The sequence below is a fragment of the Amblyraja radiata genome, chromosome 8 (genome assembly GCF_010909765.2).
Source record: "Amblyraja radiata isolate CabotCenter1 chromosome 8, sAmbRad1.1.pri, whole genome shotgun sequence".
NCBI classification, from domain to species: Eukaryota; Metazoa; Chordata; class Chondrichthyes; order Rajiformes; family Rajidae; genus Amblyraja; species Amblyraja radiata.
The window spans coordinates 78410850-78436105 of record NC_045963.1 but is presented as its reverse complement, the minus strand read 5'-3'; the positions used below and the strand labels follow the sequence as shown (position 1 = coordinate 78436105).

The window sequence follows — 25256 nt, the reverse complement described above, 5'->3', positions numbered from 1 at the left end:
AGGATTTGTAGGTTAATTGATCTCGATAAAATGGGAATTATAGGGAGTGGATCCGATCGTGAGGTAACATAGAACTAGTGTGAGCAGGTGATCAATTGTCAGCATGGACTTCGCAGAGTGAAGGGCTTGTTCTATACTAAAGCGAAAATAAATAAAACTGAGTACAGAGTTGTATTCTGATTTAAAACTTATTTTGGTTTTATACGCAAGGAAAATGTTGAAAGCTGATGGGTATCTTAATGGGCAAATAAGCTTCTACATAAACCAAAATGTGCACTCAATGCAGTCACCAAGGGTCCTTTTGCAGCAATATCGAAGAGAAGCGGTGCAGTCATGCACATCTAGGGTTGCCACTTTCTCACTCCCAAATAAGGGACAGACGGTCAAAATAAGGGACAAATTCCCGACGGCAATTCGTTGACCGACTCGGCCGTGGCTGGGTGAATGATGAGTTGGCCCGGGTGCTGGACTGCACACAAAGCCCAGCAGGCGGGCCAGCTGAGGAATTTTGGCCCAGGCCGCGCAACGTCGTGCGTAAACCGATGATCGGCCATGAGAAGGAGGGGTGGTGGTGGTGTCGGCGGTCAGCGAAGGTCGGACAGCTGGCCGGGCTGCCGATCGACGGGTCCACAGTCGAGGCGCTGCGGCGGCGGAGACCTGGGCTCGATCCTGGCTGCGGGTCTGAGTGCGCGCAGCAACCGAGAATGTCTCTCCGCCGGTCCAATCTCTCCCCCTGTCTCCCACTCGCATCTGACCCCTCTCTCGCTGTTACACCCCGCTCTCCTACCTGGCACCCCCGTTCGTCATATTAAATATATTTTTACACATAAATTCTGAATAAAGATAAGAATTTATACAGTTTATACAGACAGCGCTTCATTCACTTTTTCTTTATCGCGAATGACCTTTGACAAATCGCATGATTCCTAGCGTTTTTCGGAATACCGAACTCGCTTATAGGGCGATTTCACGAAAGATCACTGGAGCATAGATCCGCACCCACGTGACCGCAAATTTTGAACTGGGGGACAAGCGTCACTTCCGGTACATGTTAGTGAATGGGAAAACACGCACTTTCACACCCGTTAAAAACATCGAAAACGGCCAGTTTTTGAGCTGCAATTAACTGTACCAGTCGGGGTGACCATGAGGCACAGCTACCTAAATTTACAGTTAAAAAAAAAGATAGAAACTAAGGTAAATTCAAGAGGGAGCTGAAGGTGTTAAAACGGCGGAAGTTGATAGCGGACATTTGCCGTGGAGATTTAAAGATCCAAAATATCGGGAATTATCGCGTTTGCTCGCTGCATTTCATCAAAAGTAAGGCATTATTGACTTTTTATCTTTATTCATTTGTTAGATGAAAAGTATTAAAAGTTAGAAATCCTTCAGTAAAATTGCAAAATCGCCCATGGTTCTCAGGTGGGTTTTAACATGCAAAATGAAAACGCTTCTGAAGCTCCATTTACCATTTAAATAATCGTAAACTCTCAATGCGTTTGGAAATAAATTTTACTCAGATGCAAGCTAAGGAATGGGATAATTGTCAGCTGTTAGTTGGACAAAATCAGGAGATTTTATTATTTGCCAAAATATATTTCTCAATGCAGTGCCCACTGTGATTGCAAGGCAGGGCTTGGGGAAGTTTGTACTCACATTGCGACATAAATAAATAAGTAGTTTGGGTGATTGTGCAGGCTTTAAACAAGAAACATTGAGAAATATATTTTGGCAAATAATAAAATCTCCTGATTTTGTCCAACTAACAGCTGACAATTATCCCATTCCTTAGCTTGCATCTGAGTAAAATTTATTTCCAAACGCATTGAGAGTTTACGATTATTTAAATGGTAAATGGAGCTTCAGAAGCGTTTTCATTTTGCATGTTAAAACCCACCTGAGAACAATGGGCGATTTTGCAATTTTACTGAAGGATTTCTAACTTTTAATACTTTTCATCTAACAAATGAATAAAGATAAAAAGTCAATAATGCCCTACTTTTGATGAAATGCAGCGAGCAAACGCGATAATTCCCGATATTTTGGATCTTTAAATCTCCACGGCAAATGTCCGCTATCAACTTCCGCCGTTTTTGCACCTTCAGCTCCCTCTTGAATTTACCTTAGTTTCTATCTTTTTTTTTAACTGTAAATTTAGGTAGATGTGCCTCACGGTCACCCCGACTGGTAGTTAATTGCAGCTCAAAAACTGGCCGTTTTCGATGTTTTTAACGGGTGTGAAAGTGCGTGTTTTCCCATTCACTAACATGTACCGGAAGTGACGCTTGTCCCCCAGTTACAATTTGCGGTCACGTGGGTGCGGATCTACGCTCCAGTGACCTTTCGTGAAATCACCCTATTAGCAGGGTTGATAGGGAGGGACCATTTAATATCTTACATGGGCATTGAGGCTAGTCGGTTCCTGTGCTGTATTGTTCTATGTTCTATATCTGTATTTTCTAAAGGCATTTGATGAGAGTTTTATATAAAAGGCACCTTCCTTGTTTAATGTGTTATGTATTAACAGAAATAGAGGGCAATAAAGGACAGACATTAGAGATTAGGGATTAATATGCATTTGTCACATTGACAGTCAGTTTCAACGTGTTCAGTATTAGGCTACCATGTATTTGCATAACAGGCTGATAAATAGACAGAAAGTAATATGCCCAGTTTTGGTGTTGGCAGGAAACAAGCAGCAAGAATAAGCTGTGAGGATAATACTGAGAGTTTACAAAGGACACAGATAGGTTACATTTTGGGAAAAGAAGATGGTAGATGAAGTATCATACTGCACTCCATGGGCTGCACTACGTCGGGATGGGTGAGACGGGGCCGGATGCGACCCGACCTGACAGTCCCCTCGACCCCAGTAGTAACAGTCAAATACAGGACAAGAGCGGTCCCGTATGGGACAAACCAATTTAGCCTAATATACGTGATGTACCGGCTAATACGGGACAGTTGGCAACCCTATGCGCATCTTCCGACACAATGCAGCAGCAATGCATCAGTATCACTGCAGACAATCCGTGCATTACTGTGGGGGAGGGGCATATGTTCCTTGAAAATGGGCTGCATTGCAATTTTCAGCAGTATGAAGCACTGTCACCTGTGATTGCATGAAGAAATGTTGGTTGAAAAAAATGTGTCAATTTTGCTTTTCATTCACACAAGTTCCGTGAGATCTAATTTTATTCTGCATTGTAAATTTTATGGGTAGTGATTTGTGAATTCTGCAAGAACTAATTTCCGTCACCCGAACGATCATAACGCTGGATTCGCCGCTTTGGTTTTGCAGATTCCATGGTTTGTGTCACCTCCTAATCAGTTATGGAATTTGAGGATTGTGTTTCTGTTTTTCAATGGCCTCAGGTTCAATTATTGAACCTGGGGAAAACCCACACGGTCACAGGGCGAACGTACAGCAGCAGCTGTAGATCGAACTGGAGTCTCTAAGGCAGCAACTCTACAGTTGGATTGATATTGTGAAAATTACAATGGCTCTGGGAATTTCAGTGCAAACTCTGGGTCACAGCAGGTAGAATGACTTGATGCACTGTAACAGCTGCACTTGTGTATAACTGAACCCTGCAGCCTGTAAGGTCTCTGGGTCGGGTAAAGATAAGATAAGATAAACGCTGAGAATAAGCTAGCAAACAATGTAAAAACCTAAGATTTTCTGTAACTCCATAAAAAGATAATACCTAAAAATACAGTTTGGCTAAATTAGACATGCCAGGTTCTGTCTTTTATGTAAATTATGATAACACAAAGTCCAATACTGAACCCAGTGGCATCCCACTAGAACTAGGCTACTGACCTGAAAAAGTTTCATTAATTTTTATTCTCTATTTTCAGTCCTTTAACAAATCCTCTATTCCTATTCATGTTACCCAAATGTAACATGCCTATATTTTATGAACAATCGTTTTACCTGACACTGAGTTTTGAAAATATGTTTATTGGAGACAAAGGCAGTTGACATTGTGATGGAGAGTAATAGAATGACAGAATTGTTAAATAAAAACTTTGCATCTGTCATCACATGCACAGATCTAAAATCCCTACTAAACTTCAAGCAATTTTCACAACAAATCTATTGGACCCGATTCCATTCCTGGTTGAGAGGTGACAGCTCAGATAACGGATGAATTTGTGATAAGCTTGTAGTATCTCTCAGATAATAGATAATTCTTTATAGATTAGGTAGAAAATGCAACACCATTATTGAAAGAGAGATGAAAGAAGGAACAGTAGTTCCATTAATGTGACATGTGACATCAGTTGTTGGAAAAATGCAGCTCAGCTCTTCTTAAAACACAAAGAAATATGAAAATCGTGTTATTTATGGACACGCAACATAGGTTACAAATTAGAAAACACATCAGACAATCTGCTCCGGTTCCCAGTTGGGGCCGTTCTCCGGCGGGCCGGGGACTGTCGGCTGCACCTATCACCTTGTCCACTGGTTATCGGTCGCCCCCGCTCGGTGCCGAGCACCGGTCATCGGCGGGGATGCAAACGGGGTGGTGCGGTGGCTTGGTGGTTCAGGCAACATCTCTGGAGAAGGGTCTCGACCTGAAACGTCACCCATTCCTTTTCTCCTGGGATGCTGCCAGACCCGCTGAATTGCTGCAACGTTTTGTGTGTGTCCCCGGTGATGGCTGGTGCTTGGTTTTCGCCGGCGCTGGGTAGGGCGGGGGTGCGGCTGGCGGTCCCCGGCATGTTGGGGAGCGGATTCCTCGGGAGTTGGGTTGGAGTTGGCGCTTCCTCTCCTCGCTGGCTGTGGGCCTGCGGCCACCGCTGCTCCAGGCCGGTGTCCCGTCAGTCCGGGGTCGCACCATACGTCTCCGGGCGCCCCCTGGGCGGGGATGGGACGGTCCAGTGGCAGTTTGGCAGCACTTGCGGCGCCGGAGACCCGGGCTCGATCCTGGCTGCGGGTCTGAGTGCGCGCAGCAGCCGAGAATGTCTTTCCGCCGGTCCAATCTCTCCCCCTGTCTCCCACTCGCATCTGACCCTTCTCTCGCTGTTACACCTCGCTCTCCTGCTACCTGGCACATTCGTCATATTAAATATATTTTTACACATAAATTCTGAATAAAAATAAGAATTTGTAGTTTATACAGACAGCGCTTCATTCACTTTTTCTTTAACGCGAATTACCTTTGACAAATCGCATGATTCCTAGAGTTTTTCGGAATACCGAACTCGCTTATTAGCAGGGTTGATAGGGAGGGACCATTTAATATCTTACATGGGCATTGGGGCTGGTCGGTTCCTGTGCTGTATTGTTCTATGTTCTATATCTGTATTTTCTAAAGGCATTTGATGAGAGTTTTATATAAAAGGCACCTTCCTTGTTTAATGTGTTATGTATTAACAGAAATAGAGGGCAATAAAGGACAGACATTAGAGATTAGGGATTGATATGCATTTGTCACATTGACAGTCAGTTTCAACGTGTTCAGTATTAGGCTACCATGTATTTGCATAACAGGCTGATAAATAGACAGAAAGTATTATGCCCAGTTTTGGTGTTGGCAGGAAACAAGCAGCAAGAATAAGCTGTGAGGATAATACTGAGAGTTAACAAAGGACACAGATAGGTTACATTTTGGGAAAAGAAGATGATAGATGAAGTATCATATGGGGAAATATGCTGTGAGATTTGATAAGAATAGTAAACCAATGTTAGATAAAGGTTGAGGAACATCAAACATTTAGAAATGGGAATTCAAAGCTGACATTGCTATATTTTGGATGAAGGGACATATCATCAGGTGGGAAATTAGATCAGGTAACAAATCACCCATGACAATGAATAAAGGAGCAGACTCAAGCCATATGCCCTACTTTAGTTTCTCCTATCCAGCCTTCAACTGTCAATTCCGAACAAAAGCTATTTGATTTAATTTGATCAGTCCTTTTTCGGTCTCCGGGGAGGAAGCGGCCGTTCCAGACACTCCAAGCCGCTGAAGAGTGTTCTCCCGATGCTGGAACTCCATCATCCGGCGAGAAGGGCTGTAACATCGGGCTGCCGTTGCAGCGACTGCGGAGGCCTCAAATAGGCTCCGACCTCGGGAGAACACAGAGGAAGAGGACTGAACTTTTTAGTGCCTTTACTCAGTGGAAAATGTTGATTCTGCTGTGGGGGGGGGGGGGGGGGGGGGGACGTTCATGTTAAATTCTATAGTGTGTTGTGTCATTTTATGGTGTATGGAAACCTAATTTCTTCTATGTAAAGCACTTTGGTTTCAACGCGAGTTGATTTAAACGTGCTTTATAAATAAAAATTACTTACTTTCGTACTTTATAGGTTTAAATTTTGTGTTCCTTTAGGAAATGAAGTGAATGGTAATGAATCAAGTAGATGAGAGGTAAAGGTGCATGGGACGCCATCATCGGTCAGGGCATTGAGTATAAGTGTCATGAAATTATGTTGTAGCCATGGAGGATTTTGGTTAGGCCGCATTTGGAATATTGTGTTCAGTTCTGGTCGTCCCATTACAGGAAGGATATGCAGGCTTTGGGGAGAATATATAGGTTTACAGAATGCTGCCTGGATTACAGGGTATTACTTATAAGGAGATCTACTTATAAGGACAGGTTGAGCAAAAAGTGGATTGTGGTGTATTTTCTGGTGAATCGGGGGGCTGAGGGGAGACCTGATGGAATGATATAAAATTATGAGGCACATGGTAGACTGTCAGAACCTTTGTCCAAAGATGGAAATGTTAAAGACTGGAGGACACAGCTTTAAGGTGAGAGGAGCAAAATTTAAAGGAGATCTGCAGGACAATTTTTTTAGTACAGAAGGTGGCGAGTGCCTGGAACGTACTGCCAGGGGTGGTGGTGGAAGCAGATAGATAATGGAGTTTAAGAAACTTTTGGATAGGCACATGGATATGTAGAGCATGGTGGGATATGGATTAAAGTAATGAAAAGGAACTGCAGATGCTAATTTATACCAAAGATATAGTTTAGTTTGGTTTATTGTCACGTGTACCGAGGTACAGTGAAAAGCTTTTGTTGTGTGCTAACCAGTCAGCGGAAAGACAATATATGATTACAATCAAGCTATTGACAGTGTACGTACAGATACATGTTAAAGGGAATAAAGTGAATAACATTAAATGAAAGATAAAGCCAGTAAATAATAATAATAATATCTTTTATTATCATTGCACATAAGCACAACGAGATTTGGTATGCAGCTTCCATCCGATGTCATAACATAAATAACTAATAAATTTAGATTTATATACCCCGAGAACATGGATTGTAAAAAGAACAGTCAAATAGTCAAAACAGTTCAAACAGACTAAAGTGCAGATGTGTCTGTGCGACGTGACCATCCGAGGGAGACAGTCCAGGGGGGGGTGGGGGGCACTCAACAGGGCCGATTCAGAGACGCTATAGCTCTGGAAATGAAGCTGTTCCTGAGTCTGGAGGTTCGGGCGTAGAAGGCCTTGTAACGTCTGCCGGAGGGAAGTAGTTCGAACAGTCCATTACAAGGGTGTGAGGAGTCTTTATGGATGCTGACGGCCTTCCTGTCTGATCATAGATAGTCCAAGAGTCTCCAATGAGGCAGATAGTAGCTCAGGACTGCTCTCCGGTTGTGGTAGGATGATTCTGTTGCCTGATAACAGCTACATAGACACAAGATACTGGAGTAACTCAGCAGGGTCAGGTAGCATCTATGGAGAACATGGATAGGTGACGTTTCTGGTGGGTATCTTTCTTCAGACTGATTGTAGGGAGTGTAGGGGAAAAAATGGAAGGATGTGGATATGTACAGGTGGAAGAATTGGGTGACGTTTCCCATTCCTTCTCTCCAGAGATACTGCCTGATCCGCTGAGTTACTCCAGCGTTTTGTCTCTATCTTCGGTGTAAACCAGCATCCGCCGTTCCTTCCTGCAGGATTTTGTTTGTTGATTTTAGCTCTGCATTCAACACCATTGTGCCAGAGCTACTACACTCCAAACTCTCCAAGTTCACTGTGCCTGAACCCCTCTGTCAGTGGATCACCAACTTCCTGACAGACAGGAAGCAGCATGTGAGGCTGGGAAAGCACATCTCGTACCCGCAGATCCTCTGCATAGGAGCACCGCAAGGCTGCGTACTCTTTCCTCTCCTTTACTCTCTCTACACCAATGACTGCAGCTCCACAGACACCTCTGTCAAGCTTTTCAAGTTTGTGGACATCACAACCTTGATTGGACTGAAGGTACACAAAATTGCTGGAGAAACTCAGCGGGTGCAGCAGCATCTATGGAGCGAAGGAAATAGGCGACGTTTCGGGCCGAAACCCTTCTTCTTGATTGGACAGATCCAGGATGGGGAGTAATCTGCCTACAGACAAGAAGTGACACAGCTGGCGTCCTGGTGCCTTTGTTCCAACCTGGAGCTCAATGCTCTTAAGACAGTGGAATTGATAGTAGACTTTAGGAGAGCTCCCCCTCCCCTCCCCCCACTTACCATCAACAACATCAGTCACATCTGTGGAGTATTTTAAGTTCCTTGGAACCATCATCTCCAAGGACCTGAAATGGGAGACCACTATCGACTCAACAGTCAAAAGGCCCAACAGAGGATGTACTTAGAAACATAGAAATTAGGTGCAGGAGTAGGCCATTCGGCCCTTCGAGCCTGCACCGCCATTCAATATGATCATGGCTGATCATCCAACTCAGTATCCCGTACCTGCCTTCTCTCCATACCCTCTGATCCCCTTAGCCACAAGGGCCACATCTAACTCCCTCTTAAATATAGCCAATGAACTGGCCTCAACTACCCTCTGTGGCAGAGAGTTCCAGAGATTCACCACTCTCTGTGTGAAAAAAGTTTTTCTCATCTCGGTTTTAAAGGATTTCCCCCTTATCCTTAAGCTGTGACCCCTTGTCCTGGACTTCCCCAACATCGGGAACAATCTTCCTGCATCTAGCCTGTCCAACCCCTTAAGAATTTTGTAAGTTTCTATAAGATCCCCTCTCAATCTCCTAAATTCTAGAGAGTATAAACCAAGTCTATCCAGTCTTTCTTCATAAGACAGTCCTGACATCCCAGGAATCAGTCTGGTGAACCTTCTCTGCACTCCCTCTATGGCAATAATGTCCTTCCTCAGATTTGGAGACCAAAACTGTACGCAATACTCCAGGTGTGGTCTCACCAAGACCCTGTACAACTGCAGTAGAACCTCCCTGCTCCTATACTCAAATCCTTTTGCTATGAAAGCTAACATACCATTCGCTTTCTTCACTGCCTGCTGCACCTGCATGCCTACTTTCAATGACTGGTGTACCATGACACCCAGGTCTCGCTGCATCTCCCCTTTTCCTAATCGGCCACCATTTAGATAATAGTCTGCTTTCCTGTTTTTGCCACCAAAATGGATAATCTCACATTTATCCACATTTTACTGCATCTGCCAAACATTTGCCCACTCACCCAGCCTATCCAAGTCACCTTGCAGTCTCCTAGCATCCTCCTCACAGCTAACACTGCCCCCCAGCTTAGTGTCATCCGCAAACTTGGATATATTGCCTTCAATTCCCTCATCCAGATCATTAATATATATTGTAAATAGCTGGGGTCCCAGCACTGAGCCTTGCGGTACCCCACTAGTCACTGCCCGCCATTGTGAAAAGGACCAGTTTACTCCTACTCTTTGCTTCCTGTTTGCCAGCCAGTTCTCTATCCACATCAATACTGAACCCCCAATGCCGTGTGCTTTAAGTTTGTATACTAATCTCTTATGTGGGACCTTGTCGAAAGCCTTCTGGAAGTCCAGATACACCACATCCATTGGTTCTCCCCTATCCACGCTACTAGTTACATCCTCGAAAAATTCTATAAGATTCGTCAGACATGATTTACCTTTCGTAAATCCATGCTGACTTTGTCCAATGATTTCACCACTTTCCAAATGTGCTGCTATCCCATCTTTAATAACTGACTCTAGCAGTTTCCCCACTACCGATGTTAGACTAACTGGTCTGTAATTCCCCGTTTTCTCTCTCCCTCCCTTCTTAAAAAGTGGGGTTACGTTTGCTACCCACCAATCCTCAGGAACTACTCCACAATCTAAAGAGTTTTGAAAGATTATTACTAATGCATCCACTATTTCTGGAGCTACTTCCTTAAGTACTCTGGGATGCAGCCTATCTGGCCCTGGGGATTTATCGGCCTTTAATCCATTCAATTTACCCAACACCACTTCCCGACTAACCTGGATTTCACTCAATTCCTCCAACTCCTTTGACCCGCGGTCCCCTGCTATTTCCAGCAGATTATTTATGTCTTCCTTAGTGAAGACGGAACCAAAGTAGTTATTCAATTGGTCCGCCATATCCTTGTCCCCATGATCAACTCACCTGTTTCTGACTGCAAGGGACCTACATTTGTTTTAACTAATCTCTTTCTTTTCACATATCTATAAAAACATTTGCAGTCAGTTTTTATGTTCCCTGCCAGTTTTCCTTCATAATCTATTTTCCTTTCCTAATTAAGCCCTTTGTCCTCCTCTGCTGGTCTCTGAATTTCTCCCAGTCCTCTGGTATGCTGCTTTTTCTGGCTAATTTGTACGCATCATCCTTCGCTTTGATACTATCCCTGATTTCCCTTGTTATCCACGGATGCACTACCTTCCCTGATTTATTCTTTTGCCAAACTGGGATGAACAATTTTTGTAGTTCATCCATGCAGTCTTTAAATGTCTTCCATTGCATATCCACCGTCAACCCTTTTAGAATTAATTGCCAGTCAATCTTGGCCAATTCACGTCTCATACCCTCAAAGTTACCTTTCTTTAAGTTCAGAACCATTGTTTCTGAATTAACAATGTCACTCTCCATCTTAATGAAGAACTCAACCATATTATGGTCACTCTTGCCCAAGGGGGCACGTACAACAAGACTGCTAACTAACCCTTCCTCATTACTCAATACCCAGTCTAAAATAGCCTGCTCTCTCGTTGGTTCCTCTACATGTTGATTTAGATAACTATCCCGCATACATTCCAAGAAATCCTCTTCCTCAGCACCCCTGCCAATTTGATTCACCCAATCTATATGTAGATTGAAGTCACCCATTATAACCGTTTTGCCTTTGTCGCACGCATTTCTAATTTCCTGTTTGATACCATCTCCAACTTCACTACTACTGTTAGGTGGCCTGTACACAACACCCACCAGCGTTTTCTGCCCCTTAGTGTTTCGCAGCTCTACCCATACCGATTCCACATCCTCCAAACTAATGTCCTTCCTTTCCATTGCGTTAATCTCCTCTCTAACCAGCAACGCTACCCTACCTCCTTTTCCTTTCTCTCTATCCCTCCTGAATATTGAATATCCCTGGATGTTCAGCTCCCAGCCTTGGTCACCCTGGAGCCATGTCTCCGTGATCCCAACTATATCATAATCATTAATGGCTATCTGCACGTTCAACTCATCCACCTTATTACGAATACTCCTTGCATTGAGACACAAAGCCTTCAGGCTTGTTTTTACAACGCTCTTACCCCTTATACAATTATGTTGAAAAGTGGCCCTTTTTGATTTTTGCCCTGGTTTTGTCTGCCTGCCACTTTTACTTTTCACCTTGCTACCTATTGCTTCTACCCTCATTTTACACCCCCCTGCCTCTCTGCTCTTGTACCCATCCCCCTGCCACATTAGTTTAAATCCTCCCCGACAGCACTAGCAAACACTCCCCCAAGGACATTGGTTCCATTCCAGCCCAGGTGCAGACCGTCCTGTTTGTACTGGTCCCACCTCCCCCAGAACTGGTTCCAATGCCCTAAAAATTTGAATCCCTCCCCCTTGCACCATTTTTCAAGCCACGTATTCATCTGCAATATCCTCCTATTTCTACTCTGACTGGCCCGTGGTACTGGTAGTAATCCAGAGATTATTACCTTTGAGGTCCTACTTTTAAGTTTATCTCCTAGCTCCCTAAATTCATCTTGTAGGACCTCATCCCTTTTTTTACCTATATCGTTGGTGCCAATATGCCACGACAACTGGCTGTTCACCCTTCCCCTCCAGAATGTTCTGCAGCCGTTCAGTGACATCCCTGACCCTTGCACCAGGGAGGCAACATACCATCCTGGAGTCTCGTTTGCGGCCGCAGAAACGCCTATCTATTCCCCTGACAATTGAATCCCCTATTACTATTGCCCTTCCACTCTTTTTCCCCCCCTCATGTGCCGCAGAGCTACCCATGGTGCCATGAACTTGGCTGCTGCTGCATTCCCCTGATGAGCCATCTCCCTCAACAGTATCCAAAATGGTATACCTGTTTAGGAGGGAGATGACCGCAGGGGACTCCTGCATTACCTGCCTACTGCTTTGCTGGCTATTGGCCACCCGTTCCCTTTCTGTCCTCTTACCTTTTACCTGCGGTGTGACCAACTCGCTGTACGTGCTATCCACGACTTTCTCAGCATTGTGGATGCTCCAGTATGAATCCAGCCGCAGTTCCAATCGTTCAATGCGGTCTGCCAGGAACTGCAGCTGTACACACGTCCTGCAAACGTAGTCACCAGGGACACCGACCTTATCCCTGATCTCCCACATGTTGCAGGCTGAGCAAACCACGGGGCCAATCTCCACTGACATATCTTACTCCCAAATTAACTCTATATTAAATATTAAAAAAACACAAAACTTTATCCTTTAAACTTTACTAATAAATACTAATAAATACTGTACACTTAACTCCCAGAATCCTTAACTCCCAGAATCCTTAACCTGAAGGTAGAAATGTAAAAATGTAAACCCGGTCCTCTTCCACCAATCAGAGGCTTCCACCAGACTCCTTCTCTGGAACGTTGCCGATTTTGGTGTACTTACAGCGCAGGTACTCCTCCCCTCGCACCAACGGCTCCCTGGGCCTCTGTGAAAGCAAGCCCCGCGATGAATTTTATACTTACAGCGCAGGTACTCCTCCCCTCGCACCAACGGCTCCCTGGGCCTCTGTGAAAGCAAGCCCCGCGATGTATTTTATACTTACAGCACAGGTACTCCTCCCCTCGCACCAACGGCTCCCTGGGCCTCTCCTACGGCAGCTTCCTACGGCAGCTAGAGAAACACAATCTGCCATAGGCAATGATGGTCCAATTCTATACTGCCATCGTAGAGTTTGTCCTCACCTTCTCCATCATGGTCTGGTTTGGCTCAGCCATCAAGCACAACATCCGCAGGCTGCAGCAATCGTCCGATCAGCTGAGAAGGTTGTTGGCTGCAACTCGCCCCCCATTGATGAACTGTACACTGCAAGGGCCAGGAGCGAGCGGGCAAGATCATCTCTGATCCCTCTCACCCTGGCCACAAACGCTTTGAAGCATTTCCGTCTGGAAGGCGACTCCGGACTGTCATAGCCGCCACAGCCAGACATAAAAACAGCTTTTTTTCACCAGCAGTACTACTCAATAACCAAAAGTCTGTAGCCTCCTTTTGCTCTGGTATTTTATTTCATTCACATGTTTAAACTATAATGTTTTATTATTAATGTTTAATTTTTTATGCGTCATTCTTATTTGTTTCTGTATGTCGTGTTGTTACTTGCGAGCGGAGCACCAAGGAAAATTCCTTGTATGAGTACATATTTGGCCAATAAACTTATTCATAAGAATCGCCCAACATTGGGAAAATTTTTCCTGCATCTAGCTTGTCCAGTCCTTTTATAATATTCCCTTGTCAATTCTTCCCTTCCCTCCCGTACCACCCCCTCCCCGGGCACTTTCCCTTGCAACCGCAACTTGTCCCTTTACCTCCCCCCTCGACTCCATTCAAAGACCCAAGCTGTCGTTCCAGATGCGACAGAGGTTTACCTGCATCTCCTCCAACCCCATCTATTGCATCCGCTGCTCTAGATGTCAGCAGATCTATATCGGTGAGACCAAGCGGAGGTTGGGCGATCGTTTCGCCGAACACCTCAGCTCGGTCCGCAATAACCAACCTGCCCTCAGCACTTCAACTCCCCCTCCCACTCCGTATCCGACCTCTCTGTCCTGGGTCTCCTCCATGGCCAGAGCGAGCAACACCGGAAATTGGAGGAACAGCACCTCATATGGTGCGACAGATGGCACAATGGGCTAAGTGTTCGGCTGGCAACCGGAAGGTAGCCGGTTCGAATCCCGCTTGGAGTGCATACTGTCGTTGTGTCCTTGGGCAAGACACTTCACCCACCTTTGCCTGTGTGTGAATGTGTGTGTGATTGGTGGTGGTCGGAGGGGCCGTAGGCGCAGATTGGCAACCACGCTTCCGTCAGTCTGCCCCAGGGCAGCTGTGGCTACAGAAGTAGCTTACCACCACCGAGTGTGACTGAGGAGTGAATGAATAATGCGATGTAAAGTGCCTTGAGTATTAGAAAGGCGTTATATAAATCCAATCCATTATTATTATTATTATTATTATATTCCGTCCGCTTGGGGAGTCTGCATCCTGGGGGCATTCACATTGAATTCTCCCAATCTTGTTAGTCCTTGCTGTCTCCTCCCCTTCCTCTGCCCTCCTGCTGTCTCCTCCCATTCCTCAGCCTTCGGGCTCCTCGCCCCCCCCACCCCCACCAGTCTGAAGAAGGGTTTCGGCCCGAAACGTTGCCTATTTCCTTCGCTCCATAGATGCTGCTGCACCCGCTGAGTTCCTCCAGCTTAATTTTTGTGTACCTTTTATAATATCCACCGACTTGGCTTCCACAGCCGTCTGTGGCAAAGAATTCCACAGATTCACCACCATCTGACTAAAGAAAATTCTCATCATCTCCTTCCTAAAGACATTGCGGGCCGAAAGGCCTTTGCTGGTGCTGTACTGTTGTATGAATACCTGGCGTTCATGGAACGATTGAGTCATCATCCTGCGAGAGGAGTGTGTGAAGTTGCAACAACGTCGCCTGGACAAGCCCCACACCTGCGGCCGCCATGACACTCGCTGCTGTCCGACTGTGCGCAGCGACGGCGTTGCCGGGGCAACGGGAGGGAGGGCGGGGACGGATGGCGGGATCTCACCGCCCCCTCCCCCCGGGGCGGAACGTACGCCGTGAGTGGTGAATTGTGCCGTCAATCACCACCCCGGGCTGGTCGGCCGTCGTGAATGGTGAGCCACGCCGTCAATCACAGCCGCGGTCGGCCAATGAGGGTTGGGAGTGGGCGGGACGTACCGCGGTGTTTTGGGCCTCGCGGGGCGCGGTTGGCGTTTACGGCTCGATCTGACCGGGCGCCAGTTGGCGGCCGTTGGTAACGGCAGCGCGCGGGTTATGTTGATGATGGCGGCGGCGGTGACGACGCCGGATCCGAGTGGTGCAGAAAGTTTTAAACGCCCCGTGATCGCTGACCACCGCACCCAACAGTTGTAAACAAACACTTTGAGAGGCGCCGGCGTTGGAAAGGTGGAAGTGATGAATCATGGCCTCGGTGAAGGTGGCGGTGCGGCTCAGACCGATGAACCTGAGGTAAAGGTCCGGCCCTGGGGAAGCAGCGCCGCCGCAAAACTTACCCCAACCAAGCCAGAGATAGATAGATAGATAGATTCCTGATAAGCACTGGTGTCAGGGGTTACGGGGAGAAGGCGGGAGAATGGGGTTAGGAGGGAGAGATAGAATGGCGGGCGGTGTAGACTCGATGGGCCGAATGGCCAAATTCTGCTCCAATCACCTAAAAAGCAAGACTGATAACTGAAAACAACTCGCCGATCCTACAGACAATTACAGATAATATCAGTTAGGACTGATGCAGAGTGGATAGGGAGAGGCTGGGCAAGTTAGGACTTGGAAGTCCTGGTCTGAAGAACGGTCTGAAGAATAAGGAGTAAGCCATTTAGAACTGAGACGAGGAAACACTTTTTCTCACAGAGAGTGGTGAGTCTGTGGAATTCTCTGTGGAGGCCGGTGGAGGCAGGTTATCTGGATGCTTTCAGTAGAGAGCTAGTTAGGGCTCTTAAAGATAGCGGAGTCTGGGGATATGGGGAGAAGACAAGAACGGGCTACTGATTGTAGATGATCAGCCATGATCACATTGAATGGTGGTGCTGGCTCGAAGGGCCGAATGGCCTACTCCTGCATCTATTGTCTATTGTCTCGACCCGAAACGTCACCTTTTCTCCAGAGATGCTGCCTGTCTGTCCCTCTGAGCTACTCCAGCATTTTGTGTCTACCTACACTAGGCGAGGACTTTTCCTTGGAGTGCAGGAGGTTGAGGGTGAATCTTACTAAGGTGTATAAAATCATGAGTTGAATGCACTGAGCCTTTTACCCAGAGTAGGGGAATCAAGAATCAGAGGACATAGGTTTAAGGTGGTGGGGTGGGGATTTAGTAGTAACCTGAGGGGCAACTTTTTCCACACGGGATGGCGGTTATATGGAATGAGCTGCCAGAGGAAGTAGTTGAGGCAGGTACAATAATAATATTTGAAAGTCATTTGGACAGGTACATGGATATGAAAGGTTTGGAGGGATATGGGCTAAATATGGGCCAAATGGGACTAGCTTGGATGGGTCACCTTGATCGGCATGGATGAGTTGGGCCTGTTTCTATGTCACATGACTTAATAGTTACAGTTAATGAGTTGTTGGCTTGTTTTTTACTTTATTTTTATTGCAGCTGTGATTTCTCCTGTTAAGGCATTGCTTGTTTATTGTCTGTCGTAATATCTCCTTGCAGAAGTAGAACAAATAGGTTGTTAGAAAACATAGGAGATACTCAGCAGCAACAACAGAGTGTTACTATTTCAGAAATATCACTTTTCATCAGAACTTTTTATGAGTTTGTGATTTTTTTTAAATCTAGTAACTTTTCTACGAAGTAATGTACACCAGCACTTTGTGTCGTAATGTTTATACTTTGATGCTATGTTTAAAATCATTGCCTGCTCGTGCTTGTCCATCTGCCCTTTTTAGGTGCTCCTTAAAATGACAGCATTTGAGTATCTTTTAATATCTTGTCAACCAGGCTTCTGTGACGGAGGTGTAATTTTTTGTATGAGGCCGAGGCCTGTGTACCGCCTCCGATTGTTTATGAAAGATTACCCAGGCTATTTCAAAGAAGAACAGGAGAATTATCATCAATGTCCTGGCTAACATTTTTTAAAATAATGATTGTTTGAAGAAATATCCAGAATCGAAACGCTGAGTTACTACAGCACTTTGTTTTTCAGTGTCACTGAGTATTTGCCGTGTACAAATGTAACTGTGACTGAACTTTAAAAGTATTTCCCTGCATGTAATTTGCTTTCTAGCATACTTAAAGGCATGCACAATGATCTATATCTAAATTTAGCATTTTTTAAATAAATGTTATTGGAGGAGTATGATCAAATAAAATTTGACACCGAGCTTTTAATTTTATATACCTCAATTAAATTTACCTTCTTTCACTTTTGTTCCAAAAAGAACATCTCCAGTCCTGGTTTAAAGGAGAGTAAATTTAGAACGACACAGCTGGTCGAGCTACTGCCTCACAGAGCCAGAGACATAGAAACATAGAAATTAGGTGCAGGAGTAGGCCATTCGGCCCTTCAAGCCTGCACCGCCATTCAATATGATCATGGCTGATCATCCAACTCAGTATCCCGTACCTGCCTTCTCTCCATACCCTCTGATCCCCTTAGCCACAAGGGCCACATCTAACTCCCTCTTAAATATAGACAATGAACTGGCCTCGACTACCCTCTGTGGCAGAGAGTTCCAGAGATTCACCACTCTCTGTGTGAAAAAATTTCTTCTTATCTCGGTTTTAAAGGATTTCCCCCTTATCCTTAAGCTGTGACCCCTTGTCCTGGACTTCCCCAACATCGGGAGCAATCTTCCTGCATCTAGCCTGTCCAACCCCTTAAGAATTTTGTAAGTTTCTATAAGATCCCCTCTCAATCTCCTAAATTCTAGAGAGTATAAACCAAGTCTATCCAGTCTTTCTTCATAAGACAGTCCTGACATCCCAGGAATCAGTCTGGTGAACCTTCTCTGCACTCCCTCTATGGCAATAATGTCCTTCCTCAGATTTGGAGACCAAAACTGTCCGCAATACTCCAGGTGTGGTCTCACCAAGACCCTGTACAACTGCAGTAGAACCTCCCTGCTCCTATACTCAAATCCTTTTGCTATGAAAGCTAACATACCATTCGCTTTCTTCACTGCCTGCTGCACCTGCATGCCTACTTTCAATGACTGGTGTACCATGACACCCAGGTCTCGCTGCATCTCCCCTTTTCCTAATCGGCCACCATTTAGATAATAGTCTGCTTTCCTGTTTTTGCCACCAAAATGGATAACCTCACATTTATCCACATTATACTGCATCAGCCAAACATTTGCCCACTCACCCAGCCTATCCAAGTCACCTTGCAGTCTCCTAGCATCCTCCTCACAGCTAACCCTGCCCCCCAGCTTAGTGTCATCCGCAAACTTGGAGATATTGCCTTCAATTCCCTCATCCAGATCATTAATATATATTGTAAATAGCTGGGGTCCCAGCACTGAGCCTTGCGGTACCCCACTAGTCACTGCCTGCCATTGTGAAAAGGACCCGTTTACTCCTACTCTTTGCTTCCTGTTTGCCAGCCAGTTCTCTATCCACATCAATACTGAACCCCCAATGCCGTGTGCTTTAATCCTGAGTCCTAATCCTGAGTCCTAAAACCTGGGTTCAATCCTGACCTTGGGTGTTGTCATGTGTGGAGTTTTCACGTTCTCCCTCTGACTGTGTTGGTTTCTTCTGAATGTTCTAGTTTCCTCCCACATCCCAAAGACGTGTGATTTAGCAGATTATCTGTCTTTTATCAATTGCCCCTAATGTTTAGAGAGGGGATGTGAAAGTGGGATAACATAGAACTGGGATGAATAGTTGGGTGATGGTCGGCAAGGACTCAGTGGGCCGAATAACTTGTTTTCATGTTGTATCTTTGAATTCAGTTCAAAGGGGTTTTTGGAGAGCATGGCCATCATTGATGAAACTGGAAGATTAGAGAACCCCAAGAAGCAGGAGTTAAGGCGCACTAATGACTTTGAGGGTCATTGTGCTGCAAAGGATTAGAGATTTTGATCAAGGAGAGATTAGGAAACAATTAGAATCAAATGTATGTTTAAATCCAAACCAGTGTGGGTCAGCTAGTACTGGAGGTGGGTGGATGGGACTAGCAAGATGGATCCTAAGCAGCAATTAATGTGAGTTCACGTTTAGCCTAGTTTGGAGAGACAGTGGGGAAATGGGCCCTTCAGACCACCGGGTCCACGTCAACCAGTGAGCATCCATACACTAGTTCTTTCATACACACAAGGGACAATTTACACAAGCCAATTAACCTGCAAACCTTCACGTCTTTTGAATGTGGAAGAAAACCGGAGCACCCGGAGAAAACCCACACAATCACAGGGAAAATATTCAAACTCCACACAGACAGCACCCGTACTCAGGCTCGAACCTGGTTCTCCAGTGCTGTAAGGCAGCCGCTCCACTGCTGTGCCACTGTACCACCCCAAATGGTTTATGGAAAATAGAATGAGAAAGTCCTCCAGAAATGCATCGATGTAGTTAATTGTGCAGGTAAATAAAATGCAGCTGAGGGTTTCAGCAGCGATTGTACAAAGGCAGTGTTAAACAGTTTTACAGAGGTGGGAACAGGTGTCCCAAAGTTACACTTTTACAGAAGACTAGTTCCCAGAATGCGGGAATTCCTCATGATCATGAAGGCGACTCCCTGGTAACCACCCATGAACAAGTTTCCTGCAGTCGCCTAAGTGGGACTGGCCCATAACGGACACACGCACCGTCCTGTGCTGAGCTTGCTGCGGGCAGGATCTTGGCGGGCCTGATGTGGCCCGCGGGCCATAGTTCGGAAACCCCTGTCCTGGACGAAGAGCTTCCTGTTGCCGTGACCCAGCAGCTCGTGAAGGCCGACCTGGACTTCGAAGGAGGAGCCTTTCCACTTGATGTACAGGTCCTTGTCGTGATCTTCCAGCGAAGGTGAGCACGTCGAGGGAGGTGAAGTCGGGCCATTTCAAAGGGCTGGGGCGAGGGTAGCTGGGGCAGCAGCTGCTCAGCAGAGGCCACCAGCCGGGTGAACTTGGCACTCATGTCCTTGTTCACCACCGCCACAAACCCTTCAAACTCTCCTCTGGAGCCATAGGGGTCACGGTAATGAAGCCGATGTATCTCTCCACGATGGGCTCCTCGTCCCGAATCCAGTACTTGTAGCCCTCCTTTTGTGCGCCGAGCCGAGCGTGCGGGGCCGAATGGGTCCCAGCGGGGCCGAGTGCTGGAGGGGGTAGAGAGGGCGGTGAGGGGGGTAGAGTGGGGGGGGGGAAGGGAGGATAGAGATGGAGAGGACGAGGGATCACAGCTGGGCCAAGTGGGTTGAATGCTGGAGTGCCCCTCTCGCACGCAGCGTGTGAATGTATTGTGATGTCAGTCGGCATTTTTTTCTTCAATATTAGAACGTTGAAAACTTTAATATTTTGAAGCTGTTTTTAAAAGGTTAATAACTTGAGAAATATAGGTTGAAATGCGACATGACGACATGTATCCGGGGGAGAAAATGTGAGTAGCATGTGTGCAAATGGGAAGATTGGAAGATACAAATTAAGGAGGTTAAAAGAAAGCCAATAAAACCCTGGCTCACACAGACATTTAAAATATTGAGAACAAAGGGAAGAGTTTTAGTATAATAGAGATAGAGCACTAAGCTCGTCAGTATTCTGATTCAAGGGAAAAGGATATTGTAATGATCAAAGATCATAGAGCGGCCCAGCTGGTAGAGCTACTGCCTCACCGCTCTATGATCTTTGATAATGATGAAGTTTGGATTGGGGATAGGAGATGATGGGATTTAGGAACCTTCTATTGCTTGCCTCCAGACATATATTCGGACCAAAGATACTTTGATTCGGACTATTTGGAGAAGGTGATATTTGCAGCTAAAATGTGATTATGTTTTGTAATTGGAAACCAAGCAAATATACTCTTATTTGCAACTAAAGTGATTGAGGCGCAACGTTACTGAAGTGGAAGTGAAATCTTTCGAATCTTGCTTATAAAATGCAGCCTATTATCTAAAATGAAATATAAACTTAACATCTTTTGAAGTACTTCTAGGTTGTAGTATATTTGATTGTTCTGTGGTTTGGGACATCTGCATCCATTTCTCTGCACTTTTGTTGTTTGTGATTTGCAATAACTTACAAAGTCAAATGCTAAATTTCATAACCCTGAGTGGACCATTAAATCTGGGACTGATTCTAGTTTCTATTTCATTTGTATCACTCTCATTCTGAGTAATACATATTTAGAATATATGCTTCCTTTTGGTTTTCCTTTTACTGATTCTTTTTGTCCTAAGTGTTCTGAAAAAGAACAGTTGAAACTTACCACATAGGCTTTCTTGTTACCAGTGACTAGTGGGGTACCACAAAGCTCCATGCTGGGACCGCAGATATTTACAAAATACATTAATGATTTAGATACATTACAATTTTTTTAAGCTTTGGTCTCCAAATTTGAGGAAGGACATTCTTGCTATTGAGCGACTGCAGCGTGGGTTCACGAGGTTATTTCCATAGATGGCGGGACTGTCATATGTTGCTAGAATAAAGCAACTGGGCTTGCAGACACTGGAATTTAGGATGAGAGGGGATCTTATTGGAACATATAAGATTATTAAGAGATTAGACACGCTAGAGGTAGGAAACATTTTCCCGATGTTGGGGGAGTCCAGAACCAGGGGCCACAGTTTAAAAATAAGTGGTAGGCCATTTAGAACGGAGATGAAGAAAAACTTTTTCACCCCGAGAGTTGTGAATCTGTGGAATTCTCTGCCTCAGAAGGCAGTGGAGGCCAATTCTCTGGATTCTTTAAAGAGAGAGTTAGATAGAGTTCTTAAATATATGGGGATATGGGCAGGGCAGGAACGGGGTACTAATTATGGATTATCAGCCATGATCACTGTGAATGGCGGTGCTGGCTCGAAGGACCGAATGGCCTACTCCTGCATCTATTGTCTTTGTCAGTTAGGTTATAGGAACTCTGGAGATTCGGCAGCTTTTGGATGTTCCTAACCCTCTCTAGGAAAATTACTTGGATGCTGGATGGAGTTTGCATAGAAATGGTACAGTTGCGCAGCTAGAGGCAACATAGAAACAGTATAGTACAGCAGAGGAACAGGCCCTTCAGCCCACTATGCCTGTGCTGATCATGATGCCAAGTCAAACTAATCCCATCTGTCTTCACCTGGTCTGTATCTGTCTATTTACTGCCTGTTTGTTTGTCTAAATGTCTCTTAAGCATTGCTACTATATCTGTAGTACATTTCCATTGTAGTACATTCTGTGTCAGGGCTCTCGCTTAACTTTTATTCCCTGTTGCCAGCCGGGCAACCTAGGCAGCTTTTTAGGTTGCCAAATGACAGTTTAGGTGGTAATTTAAGACGGCTTGCATGACACGTGCGATAATGTGCTCGGACGAAGTGCGTAGTTACCAGTAAGAAATATGGTCAATGAAGCATTCACATATTATTTCTGCTTCAAATAAAGTCACAAACTAAACATATTCACCAATCAAGACATGATATATATACCACAATGACATGCAGCAAAATAACAATACAGTATCTCATCTCCTTTTACACGTTGCAAAGAATGTAATTTCTATTATTTCTTTCCACTTCCAAACAAAATTCTGGTTGGATTATTCAGCGTATGATCAACCTCAGTGAGACCAAGGCTTGGCGATCGCTTCGCACAACACCTACACTCAGTTCGCAATAACCAACCTGATCTCCCGGTGGCTCAGCACTTCAGCTCCTCGTCCTATTCCGAATCCGACCTTTCTGTCCTGGGCCTCCTCCATGGCCAGAGTGAGACCTGCCACAAATTGGAGGAACAGCACCTCATATTTTGCTTGGGTAGTTTACACCCCATCAGTATGAAAATTGACCTCCAATTTCAGGTAGTCCTTGCTTTCTTCCTCCTTCCCCTCCCATTCCCAGCTCTCCCACAGCCTACTGTCTCCGTCTCTTCCTTTCTTTTTCCCGACCCCACCCCCCCCCCGACATGAGTCTGAAGAAGGGTCTCGACCCGAAACCTCGCCTATTCCTTCGCTCCATAGATACTGCCTCACCCGCTGATTTTCTCCACCATTGTCACCACTGGTGTGTAAACTTTGGGCAGTTTACACCCCAGCGGTATGAAAATTGACCTCTAATTTCAGGTAGTCCCTGCTTTCTACTCCACTTCCCAACTCTCCCTCAACCTACTGTCTCCACCTCTTCCTTTCTTCTTCCCACCCCCTGCACCCTCACATCAGTTTCTCCAGAGATGCTGCCTCACCCGATGAGTTACTCCAGTATTTTGTATCTACCTTACTCTGAATTTCTCTAACTCCACTGTTACTGCTCCCAAGATGAGGCTTTCCATTCTAAAACATCCAAGATGCCCTCTTTCATTAATAAATGTGGTTTCCCTCCTTGATGACACAGATGGATCCCATACCTGTGTCTCCTCTGTGTCTTGTAATTCTGCTCTCACTCCCCCTTCCCGCCCCCAGATGGAACAAGGACTGAGTTCCCTGGTGCTTTACATTTCATCCCAAAAGCCCCCACTTCCAACACATCATTTTCTGGCATTTCTGCTACGTTCAACATTATCCCACCACCAGTCACATCTTCCCATCCCCACCAATTTTCAGGTTTCTGCAAAGACCGCTCCCTCTTCATCCCCTTGATTCATTAATCTTTTGGGTGCTGCCTGCATGTGGAAATTACACATTCTCCCTGGAGACAGTGGGTGTTCTAATTTGTTCCCACATCCCAAAGACATAGAAATATAGAAAATAGGTGCGGGAGTAGGCCATTCGGCCCTTCGAGCCTGCACCGCCATTCGATATGATCATGGCTGATCATCCAACTCAGTATCCCATCCCTGCCTTCTCTCCATACACCCTGATCCCTTTAGCCACAAGGGCCACATCTAACTCCCTCTTAAATATAGCCAATGAACTGGCCTCAACTACCTTCTGTGGCATGGAATTCCACAGATTCACCACTCTGTGTGTAAAAAATGATTTTCTCATCTCGGTCCTAAAAGACTTCCCTCTTATCCTTAAACTGTGACCCCTAGTTCTGGACTTCCCCAACATCGGGAATAATCTTCCTTCATCTAGCCTGTCCAACCCCTTAAGAATTTTGTAAGTTTCTATAAGATCCCCCCTCAATCTTCTAAATTCTAGCGTGTACAAGCCGAGTCTATCCAGTCTTTCTTCATATGAAAGTCCTGCCATCCCAGGAATCAGTCCGGTGAACCTTCTCTGTACTCCCTCTATGGCAAGAATGTCTTTCCTCAGATTAGGAGACCAAAACTGTACGCAATACTCCAGGTGTGGTCTCACCAAGACCCTGTACAACTGCAGTAGAACCTCCCTGCTCTTATACTCAAATCCTTTTGCTATGAATGCTAACATACCATTTGCTTTCTTCCCTGCCTGCTGCACCTGCATTCCTACTTTCAATGACTGGTGTACCATGACAACCAGGTCTCGTTGCATCTTCCCTTTTCCTAATCGGCCACCATTCAGATAATAGTCTACTTTCCTGTTTTTTCCACCAAAGTGGATAACCTCACATTTATCCACATTATACTGCATCTGCCATGCATTTGCCCACTCACCCAACCTATCCAAGTCACCTTGCAGCCTCCTAGCATCCTCCTCACAGCTAACACTGCCCCCCAGCTTCGTGTCATCCACGAACTTGGAGATGTTGCAGTCAATTATCTCATCCAGATCATTAATATATATTGTAAATAGTTGGGGTCCCAGCACTGAGCCTTGCGGTACCCCACTAGTCACTGCCAGCCATTCTGAAAAGGACCCGTTTACTCCTACTCTTTGCTTCCTGTCTGCCAGCCAGTTCTCTATCCACATCAATACTGAACCCACTGTGCTTTAAGTTTGCATACTAATCTCTTATGTGGGACCTTGTCGAAAGCCTTCTGAAAGTCCAGATATAACACATCCACTGGTTCTCCCTTATCCACTCTACTAGTTACATCCTCGAAAAATTCTATAAGATTCGTCAGACATGATTTACCTTTCATAAATCCATGCTGACTTTGTCCAATGAATTCACCGCTTTCCAAATGTGCTGCTATCCCATCTTTAATAACTGACTCCAGAATTTTTCCCACCACCGATGTTAGACTACCTGGTCTGTAATTCCCCGTTTTCTCTCTCCCTCCCTTTTTAAAAAGTGGTGTTATATTAGCTACCCTCCAG

General features: G+C 45.4%; 1 protein-coding gene and 1 long non-coding RNA gene across 3 annotated transcripts in view; both read left to right on the top strand.

Annotated features, from left to right (window-relative positions):
- Positions 1-843: 843 nt before the first annotated feature.
- On the top strand, positions 844-5221 carry LOC116975788. The gene is made up of 3 exons (XR_004412775.1): positions 844-858; positions 3539-3541; positions 5121-5221. It is a non-coding gene; the product is annotated as an uncharacterized LOC116975788 (long non-coding RNA).
- A 9940-nt stretch (positions 5222-15161) lies between these two features.
- The window catches only part of kif16b (kinesin family member 16B), a 122871-nt gene continuing 112776 nt past the window's right edge, over positions 15162-25256 (top strand). Inside the window, exon 1 of one of the 2 annotated variants that reach the window (XM_033026287.1) lies at positions 15162-15454. In XM_033026287.1, coding sequence (XP_032882178.1) covers positions 15408-15454 — 47 coding nt within the window. In that variant the 5' untranslated portion in view covers positions 15162-15407. The remainder of the gene's footprint in view (positions 15455-25256) is intronic. The other variant, XM_033026286.1, reaches the window with a different exon arrangement.